At 42.8% G+C, this 14,015-nt stretch overlaps 1 protein-coding gene across 2 annotated transcripts in view; it reads left to right on the top strand.

Moving 5' to 3' along the window:
- The window catches only part of meis1b (Meis homeobox 1 b), a 78,124-nt gene that overhangs the window by 25,196 nt on the left and 38,913 nt on the right, over positions 1-14,015 (top strand). For both annotated transcript variants that reach the window (XM_085182319.1, XM_085182318.1), the window contains exon 8: positions 10,245-10,390. In XM_085182319.1, the coding sequence (XP_085038445.1) occupies positions 10,245-10,390 (146 nt within the window). The remainder of the gene's footprint in view (positions 1-10,244; positions 10,391-14,015) is intronic.

The following is a 14,015-nucleotide window of genomic DNA, read 5'->3' as shown; positions in this document are numbered from 1 at the left end:
GTAACCTTCATATGACACATGCAATGCTTCTATCAAACCTGTATCCACACAAACATTCATTCATTTGAAAGTGGAAAAGTGACTAAAATCACCATATTGTATGGTCACGGATTTGATTACTGCAGCGATAATTGTGTTTAAGAGCATAAAGGTGTGAAATACTATGGCTGAGGTGGCACGCTGTGAGTCCAGGTAATCTGGCATGTGGGAAGCTAGAAGTATAGAACGAGAGAGCTAGGCCAAAGCTTGACCCAAGGCTGACCTAGACCAAACATGCTGCCCCCAGAGACCTCCTCCCCTTGGTCCCTTTGACATGTATACCTGCTATAGGGATTTGAGTGAGAGATAAAGACCTCAGCAAGCTTTTCTAAGAGTTTAGAGACAGAGGGAGGAAAGAGAAGGCTAGATAACAAATACTTGTAGAGCAGCACAAGAGCAGCAGGGTGGGCTGAAGGGAAACTTGGGGGTTTACTTAGTGTGTTTGCAAAGCAACACAAAGCATCCCACTTGTGGTACACACACTTGTGAACACATACATTTAGACGTAACCCAATCGTCCCTTCCTACTCCAAACTGGTGAAACTCAAAGAGATGAGCAGGAGTTGGGGCAAAGATTCTTAGTAGTGATAACCTTTAGAGCAAAAGCATGAATGGTGGTGTTAAACACACAAACTGCCAATATATTGTACACATTAGCTCCCAAGGGCTCTCCCAGGTCTTTGTTCCTCTGAGATACTCTTAAGCAACAAAGAGGTCATACTTTTACAGGAAGTCACCCCCAGAGAGAGCTGCCTCTTTCAGGAAATGACTTGGTGGGACTGTGCGGCGAGAGTGCCAGCATCCACGGGGGGCATATCACTCCTGTCCACATGGGCCCATGCTCCACAGGAAGTAGGCTGCTGTAAACCCACTCACTTCCTCTTCCTCTGTCCCTGTCCCAGAAGTCTTATCAGGGCTGTGTATGGGTCGGCTGATAGGACTACAAATCCCCCACATCCCCATAGCACCACATCCTTTCCCTATCAAGGATATGACAAGAAGTAGGAAGTGAGGATGTAACATTCCTTTATAGAGAGAATCTGCAATGCATTTTTTTTTTAAATTAATTTTTTTTTTTTATGTAGGAGTGATTAAGAGGGCATCCTATCATTAAAAAATTCATACACTCAATCTCTCCTACTCCTTTTGCCCTGTTTACTCATAAAAAATAAGCTAAAATCCTAAATAGATCCTAAATAATTTAAATAGAGTAGGTTGTAGCTCGGATAATAAGTTATCCTGTTTTCAAAACCACCCCTTCAGTAACCTGAGCTTGTGGGCGAAGAGCATATTATACTCCCTCATAATACTGAAACCGTCTGTTATTCCCCCCCAAAAAAAGAAAAAACCCTCCCTGGAAGCTAATGCGCTATTATTAGCACTTACCACCGCGGGGTTAGCGTGCCTGTATTATCTAACTACATGCAGTTTGGCTGGTGCTGATAGGTTAGCATGAGTGGGAAAATCCATGTGTATTAAAAGCGTTTATCAGAGGCGTTGTCATTCAGATAGTTACCATGTGGAAAAATGCAGACGCAAACAAGTGCTAAACACGGAAGTCTGAATAAATAAACTGAGAAGCTTCAGTTTGGTTAGTAGAACTGTACCCTGCTCATAAAGACAAGATTAAAGACAGAACACGCTAGTTGTTGGTGCTGAAATGATATATTTCCTGACTGATGACTTGAAGTTAAACAAGTTAGCTCTGCAGTAAGATATAATTTTGCAAAATGTAGTTTTTTTATAAAATATAATTTGAAAGGATGTATTTTCTGGAAAGTCATGTTGGCTAAAAATTACACCTTGATACTACAGTTTAGTAGAGAGCTCTTGAAAGAAAGATGCAGTTACTGTCACTTTGAGTTTACTGAAAGTATATTTTGATGGTTTAATAGCAGACTTTAGTGAGTACAGGTTTTCTCCTGCTAAATATATATACATTTACTGAATTTAAGTCCACAACAAAGTCCAATGGGATGTTTTTCCTTGAGATTAGCTAAAGGTTCCTTCTCTTTGTCCCGCACATACATTGAAGGACTTTTGAACGCCCTTCAGCACATCAGCTGACTTTTGGAAAGGACTGCCGTGCCATTGTGCTGTTAAGTGCTCTTCGCTTTTGTTATAGTCCTTGTCCTCTCTACAATCCCTTCCCCCCTTCCCCTCCTCTCTCATAGTCCATTTGACTCTCCCCTTTTCTCTCTAGCTGTTCACTGTGAGCTGAGTTTGACTGAAGCTCGGTGAGTCGAAGGTGTCAAAAGCCACGTGAGAGGCAGTGAAACAATTGGAAGCGAGTGTTAAGAGTGAGAAAGAAGCAAAAGAGGCAAAATTTCAGGAATGTTACCCGTTTGTGTGTGGGTTTTTGAGGACTTCTCTTCCCCGACTTGAATGCGGACCCCCCTTACAAGTGCCCCCATTTGAACCGAGTCTGGCCTTCTATCTCTAGGTTAGGGGGAAAAAAAGAGAAAACTTCAGCACAAAGGCAAGAAGGGGAAAAATCAATAGTTACACAGCAAAAGTGCTCGACATGAAAGGGTGAATTCATCGCCCTACACTTTCATTTTAGCTTGTACCGTCTGTCTCTTTCTCACTCATTCTTTCTTCCTCAACTGATCTGGAAGTGGGAATAAAAAGCAGTCGGTGTGTGCGTATACGTGTGTTCCTGTGCGTGGAGGCATACTGCAGTTTAATGTCGTGTCGCTGCCCTGTGCTTGAGGCAGTTTCCAGCGTGTCGGGCAGCCTGTGGTGATGACCCTTTACGGGAAAATGGCACAGAGAGAGCAGTCACATTTACACTGACATTTTTGCCATCACCTATGGCTATGTCAACAGGCCTGATCCCTCCTTCCCCCCCAATAGCCAACAGTGGGTGGGTCTCAGCCATAACACACAGAAGCACAGGAACACTTTCACAGAGAGTATGACCATTAACAAAGGTCTAATATTCAGTATATTAGAAAAGGTTTGTCATTTGGCCTATAAAACGCCATAAAACTGCGAGAAATACCCAACGCAGTTGCCTAATTTGAAATCCACATTGTTTTTGTGCACCGACCAAACCTTGTCGGTCTGTCTAACTTTACATTTTCAATTTCATCAGTAGACATGGTAACATGAAACACGTGAGAAGGCGAGCATGAATGGAAACTTACATTCCGTATGAGTACTAATAATGCAACACTCCAGTAAAAAGCCACATGAACCTCCACAGACTTGAGGTTTAAACAGTTTTAATTAACTGATTACTCTGATAACTGCTCTGTGCTGCTTTATCCGTTGTTGTTAAACACATTCCCTGTCTCTGACTTACTGATACCCTCCTCATTGGATCACCGCAGTCGAAATAATTGCAGCAAACTTGGCTCGGAATCTCACAACAATAAGTCTCTAGTGTGTTTTAATTACAAATCACCCTTGTAAATGAATCACTAGTTACTGTCATTATTGAATCTGTCATTGCTGATCCACAAAACTGTCATCATTCAAAGTAACTGGCTTTGTTATTGCAAAGCACTCATTATTTACTGTAATTACTTCAATGGAAATGTCTTTAATTGCAGGAAGCAATTACTTAGGCCCCCCTCCCGTTTATTTACCTGGAAAGCCTGATTTTTGCCTGAAGTTTGTAATAATGGCAACTTCTTTTGTCTGCCTAATCTAATAAGGCCTTATATTAAGGTGGTGAATGTTCTGCACAGATTAATGCATGCTTCAGAGTGCTATGATCGAGATTCAATTACTGGACTTTAAAGCAAAGACCCCAAAACAGTAGTCTCTCTGGCGAAAGCAGAAGGGAAGTCTAGACTAGCCATATTGTTTTGTCGACAGCGCATGTCATTATCCGCAGAATAGTCATGGGGATTTCTCTCCGTCTCTCCTCCTCCTCGGGAATAAAAGGGAGGCGAAGCAGCATTGGTCACAGAGAGTGTTTTGTACTTAAGTATGTGTGTGTGTGTGTGTTAGTTTAGAATACTTCAGTGGTCATTATTGGAAAGATGCCTCATGATAGATCATAGGAAATGGGTGCATGTGAGTATGTTCAAGTATGTGTGCGGTAAAGGGAGAGATGCTTTTGAAAATGTGCCCCTAATTGCGTCGCAAGGAATTCCTGCATGTTCAGAATATCTGGAGGTGGGAGGGGCCCTTCAGAGCCATGCAAAGGGAACCCCCCACTGCCTGCAAGCCCCCCTGTACTCCCCCTTCCTCACGTCTAGAGCTTATGAATGGCCTGAATACAATAAACGCTGCTTTTTTTTCTTTTTCTCCCTCCCTCTTGCAAGCCCTTCTTTACCCCTCTGAGGATTTCTGGGAATGTAACGTATGTGTATTTGTGTGAGTGTCTTGTGTGTGAGTGCTAGAGAGAAAACGAGTGAGGGCACTATTGTGAATGTACATCAAGAGTGTCTGCACTTTGTGTGTGTGCGTTTCATGTATGGCGTTTGTGTATGTATGTATGAATTTCTCATCTGCCGGTACGAAATGTGTGGATCCCATGTGGAACAGGATATCAGGTCCCTGAGGCCTGGGCCTTGCCTGGGCAACCAACCCAGGGTCATGTGAGCTTTCTGGGGTGTGAAACTCTAGGACTGGTCTATGAGAGATCAGCTTCAGGTCACTCACACTCTCAGCAAAAGACACTCTCTCCTGCAAGCAATAGCCCTTAGACTAAATGCAGTGTCATAAACTCAAAAACCTGTCTCCACTCCTTTTCTTCTCAGTCCATCCACAGCCTATAAAACCTAGCAAAAACATCACACAGTATGTTCCAAAAACGTTTCGCCATCTGTGAATCATTCCTCGCACAGGATCCCACTCATGACATCTGGCACAAAGCTAATATTCATAACCCTTCTCATCTCAACGGTGCTTCTACGAAGAAAAAATAAATTATTAGAAAGCTAAATGTCATAATTATCTTGCAATGCGCTAGAAGCGACACGTCTGACAGTACTGCTATTCGCAGATGAATGACTGGTGAGTCTGTGGCTGTTAATTTGCCGGGCAGCAGAAAAGTGGCTGACACCTCTGAATGGCACGTGTGCCCGTGCACAGGGGGCAGCTAGTACCAGTGTCTGTCCTATGCTGAGAGATGGTTTATAATCAGATCATAACAGATTAGCCTAGATACTGCTTGATAATGTCACGGTATGCCTTGAGACAGATGTAGACGAGCGATAAAGACACAAAAGAGGGAAGTAAAGAAACTGAGAAGTGGAAGCTTAATTTCCACCAAGAATTTGAAGCGGTACACTTTTGATTTGCATAGGAAGACAAAAAAAAGCAAAAAATGAAGGAAAAATAACAACGCCTCAGTCTTGCATGGAGCAAATACTGTGCAGATATCCCCCATCCAAACTCCACAGTCCAGCAGACAGAGAGAAAGAAGAAGAAGGGTAATGAAGTAGGAGGGGAGGGAATGCAATAATGAAACACAGAGTGGCAGAAAGACTTAAATAAAAACCATCGAAGCTGAATAAAACAGACTTTAAGTCAGTTTAGCTAGCGCTAACAAAGCTAGTGAAAATGCACAAAGAAAGCTAACCTAATTTTTACGTCATTATCTGTTTGCTTGCAGTGTGTGTGTGTGTGAGTCTGTGCATGCTCGTGTGCAAGTGTGTATTTGTGTATACAGCGTGTGAGGGGACTGATAAAATATTCCTTCCCTCGGTTGGCCCCGGGGCATTTCAACTGCCCCTGGCTCCTTCCAGTCAGTGGCCTGCTCCTAATTGCCACACACACATAGAGACAGACACACATACACGCACGCACGCACGCACGCACACACACACACACACACACACACACACACACACATACACCAGGAAACGCACATGAATAAAGAAAGGCAAAGATAGACACACATACATACAGACAAATGCACATCCATGCATGCAAACATTCGTAACACACAAACATGCACCCCCACTGTCCTGCATTGATTCACCCTTCGCCATCTTCCCAGCACCCCCACCTCACCAATAGTTACAAAGATGTTGTCATGGCCGATCAGTAGGCCCTGAGTTGTGCCTGTGGGGAGACTGGAGCTTGCTAGCCTAGCATCCACATGCTGTATGCATGCAGCGCAGGGTTAGAGCCTGCTGATGCTCTTAATAAGGCTCACAGCCCATGTATGTAGAATGACTGACTTGTTCATTGGTTGAGTGGTTAGCTAGTTGCATGGCTAGAATTCTAAATAACTGATTGACAGACTGACAAAGCGCACGACAAGCAGGGCTGCTTTATGACTGACTGTTGTACTTGCTCACTGGCTTTATAGGCTGACTAGTTGACTGGATAGTTTAGTGGGTGACTGAAAAGCGGTGTGAACAACCATCTGACTGACCACCAAAAGGGCTATTGGCTAAGTGATGGACGGATTATGATGTCACTGTGGCCACTTCTATACTAATGAAGATGAATTTGAAATCAGGGCTTGCATAGCCCATGTTTTCTGCCCATTCAAGCATACCAGCGATCCATACTGACACCACAAAAGACTACAGAAATGTTTACATTTGGTCTATTGAGTATGCCCAAGATGCTTGAGTCATCTGCTTTGAGGGCGACATGCACCAGTGTGTAACCACATGTCATAACAACAGACCCATGTTTTTGTTAGCCTCCACACCAGCCACATCTCGACATGTATCGGGATACGGCAATGCAATACCATATTTCCCAGCAAGACAAATGGCAGTTTTATAGTATTCACTCCCCGCATCTGTGTGGTATGTTCAGCTTGGGCTACAAACATCAGTTGACAGGCATCAAATGATACACTGTACTCTGCTGATGTTTGTTTCACTGTAAGCCAAATTTTTATCTATTTTAAATCACACATCACTTTATAGTGAAATGGATGGTACAGGATGTCTCTGGAGGACCTTTTTCTGAAAATTTCAGTTTTAAGTGTTAAAAAAATGTCACCTCAAAGACCCAATAAACGAAAAATATAGATCTGCATTATGAAAGCTGACAATTCTGCCTGTGTATTATTATCATTATTATTATTTTCCAGCTGATTAACTCCAGGGCACCACAGCATCTTTTCCCTTTCTTACCAATTATTTTCTCACTCTGTACTGCTCCAGTCAGTGGTTTGAGTTTGGTCTTCCACTTTTTCATTCTCTCTTTCTCTCTCACTCCATTTCCCCTAACACTGTCTCCTTCTATTTTCTTATAGTCCTTCACTATCTCTCCCTCACTGTCTCTCCCTGTTTTTGCCTCTCTCTTTCTCCGACGGGCTCTGGTAACACAGTTGACATTTCCCCAACATGGCTGCCAGACACAGCTTCAGCACCTTTCCAGTTTCACCCTGCCTTTCTCCCTTTTTCTCTCTCCCCACCTCCCACTCTTTCCTCACTTGCTGGGGTTAAAGAAAAGCAGAAATTAGCCCCAGACCATGTAGAGGTGATTGGTATCAAATTGCACTGAAAATGGAAATGCCAATAAAATTGACAGCCCTTCTCCAGCCCTCTTTCCTTTCCCCCTTCTAGGTAAAAATAAGCGTGTATAGGTCAGACTCAGAGGTATAAGCAAAGGGAAATAAGGGGGGGAGGATTAATATTGGTAAGTGTTAAGGTTTCCCTGGCTTAGGGTGATGGGTGACAAAAAAAATTGCAGCAAGAAGACACAGAGAATCTTGCAGTTTTTCTGAGCATACTTTTAGTACTTTTGTACTTCATTTGCTCCCCTTTTTGTATCCTCCCTTGTTTTCCCTCTTCACTATGCTTCTCATGATTCTCACCTCTTCCCTGAGATGCCATGCACACCAACTCTTTCCCACTTGCTCACCTGCCTGAATACTCACTCACTCGCTCACCCACACTGAGCTGGTACTCTGGCCGTTTGCTTCTGTTTTCCCAACTCGCATGGGACAAGCCCCTGGGTTTGTTATTGTAGGCTTTGCTGAACATGAGCCGGTCTTTACAACGGATTGAAAGCATTTGCTTCCAATGAAAATCTGGTCTTAGATTACAGGGCCACGGCTCGGCTCACCCCTCTTTTCCACCAGGCAGAGAGATGTAGACAGAAGGGTGGGTGTATTTTAGCCCTGAAACAGTAGGAAGAAAAAAACTCACTTGTTAAGCTCCGGCTGCATTTGTCCCAGACTAATGATGTAACCAAAGCCCACATTTAAAAAAAAACAAAACATTTTTAAGGACAGAGAGGAAGAGAAGCTACGTTTAATGGCGCTTGCGTGGTTAGTCTGTTAATCAATTAATGGATTGGCCATAAGTGATTAATTGGGTAAAGATTATTTAGTTCTGGTTTGATGTGTGGCTTAGTTTCATGTTTGTTTTACATCATTGTAAATTAAATATATATGGATTTTGTGCTGTGGAAACACACAAATGTAATATTATTTAAGCTCTGGAACATTTGTGAGCATTTTTACTAATTCTGTCTTTATAGCAGATTTTCATCCTTTTATCCAGTCCATAACATCATCCAGTGACTAGTAGCTCAACCATTACATTTTGGTGATGTGACAGTACAGTTCAACCAGCTGGTTTACCTGCCTCACAATGGCAGGTGTTTGCATCACTGTCAGGCCATCTATAATAAGCTGTCTCTTGTTTTATCCCTTCTTCACCCTCGATAGCGTCCCCTCCACTTTCACATGAGGTTCATTAAAAACCCTTCAATATGTGTGCATATGTATCTCCTTCTGCTAGAACAGAGCGAGAGAGTGAGAGCTAGCTGAGAGCGTTGTTTCGTATGGATCGTTGAGGCTCTCTCTCTCTCCTAATGGTGTATATAATTCAGGTGCCCTCCAGGCATGCTTTCAGGAATTCTTTTGCCTGAGGTAATGGGGAGCAAAGGCCTGGGTTTTAGGCCCTTGATTATTCCATTGATGTGGCAGGCTGGAAAAAAGTCATCTCCAACCGGATTAGCGCCAACATGCCTATTAATTATCGATGAATCGGGGCTTAGGGTTTAGCTAGGTGCTGGGTGTCGCCCTCTGCAAGTTAGTGGAACGCAGGCCCATTTCATTGCAGTTATCTATCCCTGCCACAGTGAATAGACCTAGAAGCTTTAGAAGTGCTTTGTGTGTAATCAATAAATAACTGGATCCAATTGTGTGCACTGCTTTAGTGGGGGTTTTTTTTTTTTTGTTTTGTTTTTTTCTCACATTTTTATTTCCCCTCACTTCCAGTCGAGAGAGGCGATACAGGACAAAAGTCAGTTATTTGCCTCTGAAATGTTTAGCAGTGAAGGTGCCACTTGTTTACCTCACCTCATGTTTCTTTTATGATTATCATCTTCATTGAGGGTGGCTCACATTTTTGAATAATGATAATAACAATTAGGCTTTTCACAGCCACGGATGGGAAGAGGCCCTTTCTCTCCACTGGAGCTGTATAGAAAACGTACCATAATTGGGTGGTTTTGAATATGTGCTGCGTGTGTGTGGGTGTGAGTATGGGTTCATGTTGTTGAGTCTGAATGCAGAGAAAAGGCCCGTGGAGCGCCTTCCTTTCTCTCTTTCTCTCAGTGCTCAAATACGCTGAGCTTTCTCACTGTTCCCCTTAGGTGAGGTTAACTGGCCTTAATAGAGTCTTATCGAAGCCCTACAGGTTGCTGTAAGCAGCCATGACGCCATTGTTATGAAAAGCAGTTAGCTTTGTTAGCTCTGTATGTGCCTCTGACTTCCTTTTTTCTACCTATTTTCCTTTTATTTTCTGCCTTCCCCCTCCTTGCAACCTTGCCTTTTGTAGTGCCGTGTTACTCTTTCCACCTCAGGTAAAATGGCAGAATGCGCTGGGGCAACGCTTCAATAACTATTTTCCCCTCAGGATAATAAAGACTAAATCTCTCTGTCATTTTCAATTCTGCGTGGGCTTGGATGGGAGAGTGGGGAAATGCGACCTTACAAGTCCTTTGTGCTCCCCTTCTCCCCGTCTTTCTCCCAGGAAGATGCGAGCGCTTGCTCTGTTTTCAAGTGACGGGGGGAGCAAAATGAAAGGGAGGGTTATTTATAAATGTATTAAAAATGAATGCATTTATGAGGTGCTGTTTTCCAGCCATTCCCTTCTTGCCATTGTTGTGTCTCTATATCCATCCTTCTGTGCATACAAAGCCCTCCAGAATTCCCTCGAAATCGTATTTATTCCCTTTGAACACAGAGGCGCAGCAAATGCAGGAAGTAAACAAACTGTGTGTCTGATCTCCACTGTCTCTTCCTGTTTCTTGTCATGTGACAGGTGATGGTCTGGACAACAGTGTGGCTTCGCCGAGCACAGGGGATGACGATGACCCGGATAAAGAAAAGAAACACAACAAGAAGAGAGGGATTTTCCCTAAGGTGGCCACCAACATCATGAGAGCATGGCTCTTCCAGCACCTAACGGTGAGTTGAGCCAAACGCCATTCGTTCACTCTCAGTTTCATATCACGAGTGCACACTCAACTTCATTTTACAGCCACGGGCTGTCTGTACTGTTATACTTGCACATAGACACACAGATACGCTGTGTCTTTCTGCACTACTCAAAAGAACACACTGAGCCACTCTTTCTCTCTCACACACACACACACACACACCACAGCCCCTCTTCTTCATAGTGTATCCTTGTTCGTACGGTGCACACTTCAAAGACAGAGGCCTGTGTAATCTGCTCGCGATCTCTGCAGCCTGCGTTCTCACTTCTCATCTGCTGAAACTGAATAAGGTTGAAGCCAAGGAGAGATGCCCCTGGCCATAACTGCAGATACATAGATGAACCTTATTAAAAACAAATCTGTCATTATTTAACAGATGCCGGGGATGCTGCAAAGGCCTGTGGTTTGGCTCCATTTTTCCTCAATTATAGCAGAGAACACAAATGCCGTTAACACCATCTGACTGCACCACAGATACTTTGTGGGGAAAAATGTATTTAGGCAATGGAGGGTGCCAATGTGACTGCTGGGATGGAACCAACAGTGAGCTGAATGCTCCCTTGGCCAACACAATTTTGATTCCGTTCAAGCCGAATCATTCGACTTATTAAAGATGTCTAGTTAAAGAACAGTGTACCATAGTTTACATGGTCTGTCATGAAATGAAATTCTTCAGTGGTTTTTTTTTTGGGTTTTTTTACCCCATAAAGAGTCACTTATGCCCTGCTTGAGCTTCAGTGTTGGTACAGCTTACTAACTCAGAGTGATTATAGTCTCCTTAGACCCTATGAGTGCATATTACACAGCTAGTATCTGCAATAATCATTACCAAGAATGAGAAGCTTTGCTGTTTTTATTATAGTTTTAAATGGTATTTAAAAAAAGATCTGATATGTTTTCAGTCAACAAATAGTTAATACATTTTCCTTAATGTTGGTTTGAGACCTCACCTCCCACATCTGTTTTTGTATCGATTCAGATAAAGTATGAACAGGGCACAATATGGCCACCCGGAATTAATATTAAGATAGTCCTACACCGTACCGCTAACCTTTTAAAAATATAAAAATACAGTAAGTGAAACTGCTTTTTTGTGTGACAGATGAAGTCTTTAGTTACATTTTTCCTTTCAGCATACACAGCTCCGCTAGGGAAAAACCTTGCGTCACACACATTCTGCCTATGTCAGGAGTTTGTGGGGAACTTGATATGCTCTGGCTTTGTGGGTGTTGGTTTGAATTGCACAACAGTGATGATGTTAACGAAAGCAATTTGGTTGTTGGATGATGGCTATTGCATGGGCTCAACGTTTTATTTATTTGTAGCTTGTCTTTGATGTCGATGGTATTCATCGCTCAGTGCATTTGTTGGTTTTCAACAGTTACCGGAAAATCAGAGGAACTTTTTTACCGTGTCCAATTGTCTGCAGGTATGTAGGCAACATTGTGTGTGCGTACACAGACTCTATATACTCTCAAGACTTTTTTCCTTTGTACTCCCTGCTTCCCATCTGACTATCACCATCTTTCATATACCACCAGTTCTCCATCACCCTGCAAACACACATCATACACACATACTCCAACTCCCTGACCTCAACTCATACACTCCCAAAACCTTCGGGGCCAAAGAGGAAAGGTGTTTGAAACATACACACATCCTGTCTGTGGAAATACAGTTCAACACACAAATGCCTAGTGAAAACACACACCCGGCAACACACCTCCTGTGTCATATTACACTGTGAGCACGACTTATGGGAAGCTCCTACTCTGTTAGATCTCAAACAGTGAGAAGGATATAAGTGAGTGCCATGGGAGCAAAGGAAAGGAGAAGAAGGTGAGGAGGTGAAGACAGGGATAAGGAGGATTCAGTCTTTTTCTTTTCCAGAACAAAATGGAAAGAAGAGCAAAAACATGCAGGCATACAATGGGACATGTGGCCATTTTACCTTATTACACAAAAGAAGCTCCTTCAGTTCAGCCTGAAACCGAAGTAAACTGAAAGGTTGATGGAAAAATCACTTCCAATTTGTTTATTCTCTTCAATGAAGCCAAACAGAAATGAAACCCAGGCAGAGAGGAGCCAACATTTTCTTTGTTTATGGGAAATGTGGTCTTAATTTTGGGAAACACTGGCATTAACAATACCGCTGGTGTCAGATAAATGCTTGCTGTGGTTTCATTTGCTTACTCTTCAGTGTCACCATTAATTTATTCACCATATGTCAATGTTTACGAATGCTACACATAGCACCTATAATGCAAAAACACTTACAGTTTTTCTCACACTGGTAGTAGGCTTCTCTGCCTCTGCTGATAGCAATATAAGCACGGATAGCTGATCCGCATTTCATCACGGCTTGACTCTTTGTTTCAAAGAAAGAGGATGAAAGATGTGCCTGACCCCCTCAGAGATGAACACATAGACATATACACAATATATGAAGGGCTGCTGTAGCGCTACACAGTCTTTAAAAAGCCAATCAGGGCTTGCTGTTTCTTAAGACTAATACATCTAAAAGTATTTGACTATGGTGAATTAAGAATGGATTATAGTAGAAGTTTAGACACCCAACCTTAGTGTTCTGTAATCCCTTCTGTTATTCGCCCTCACACTTAGACCCTTGGGAGTTCTCATTGTACTGAAGCGGAAAGGAAGGTGGGTGGCGCAGTGAGGCTGTGAGTACACCAGCAGGGTAGCTGGTAGGTGGCATTGATACAGCTGTTCTTACAGGGTTGTTTTGAAGACTTTTATGCATCTCTGCCTCCTTATCCATCAAGGATGCTAATTTCTTATGTCTTGTTCCATGTGGAAAGGGTAACATTTGGATACGGAAAACTTCTAATTCCCAAGTTTGCTGGTGTTGTTACATGGGTCAAAGCCACAGTGTTTTGGGTATATGCATGGTGACAAGAGGTATGTACAGTGTGAGGTGTAAAGTAAGGGATAGAGAGTGGGCATTGAATTTGTGACGATGACAACAGTTGCAGCTCACTGAGTTCTCTCCAACACACCCAATGAGCTCATATGTTGTTGACGATACTTGTGAGACAAGTTCATCGGAAGAATTTGGCTGTGCTGACTTGGAGCGACTACAAAACATTAGCGTTTACCGCCTGTCACCAATGACCAAACTCGCTGCCAGCTTGACATGCAGCTGTAAACTTGGTAGGGAACCAAAATAAAGGAGAGGGGAGGGATTTTCCACTTGTGTCCTCATGTCATTTTGATGTTTGTTTGCATTTGACATCCTTAATTAAACATATGTTGCGGCTACTAGCTCTCTGTTGGTTTTACTGACTAAACTAAACAGGATATTTGTAAGCATAACCTGCTTTCTGTCTTTCTAGATGTGTTTGACATCAATAAGGATGTGTTTAAAGATGTAGATATAACTCTGAAGTGTGCTAATGACTTTTCCCTGGAAATAACTATAAAATGTGTTTAAGAAAATAATTGCAGAGCTGCCTGATTGCTTTATGTAAGAGACAAATCTTGAAATAAAGAAAGAGCTTCTCTCCAATCTCTCTTTCTTCCAACCCTCCCATTGTGTGGTTGGAATACACCCACATCCCGCCCGTACCCTCCCC

This window comes from Neolamprologus multifasciatus, chromosome 13, assembly GCF_963576455.1.
Source record: "Neolamprologus multifasciatus chromosome 13, fNeoMul1.2, whole genome shotgun sequence".
NCBI lineage: Eukaryota > Metazoa > Chordata > Actinopteri > Cichliformes > Cichlidae > Neolamprologus > Neolamprologus multifasciatus.
The sequence above is the reverse complement of the archived record's forward strand: the minus strand, read 5'-3'. Positions and strand labels throughout refer to the sequence as shown.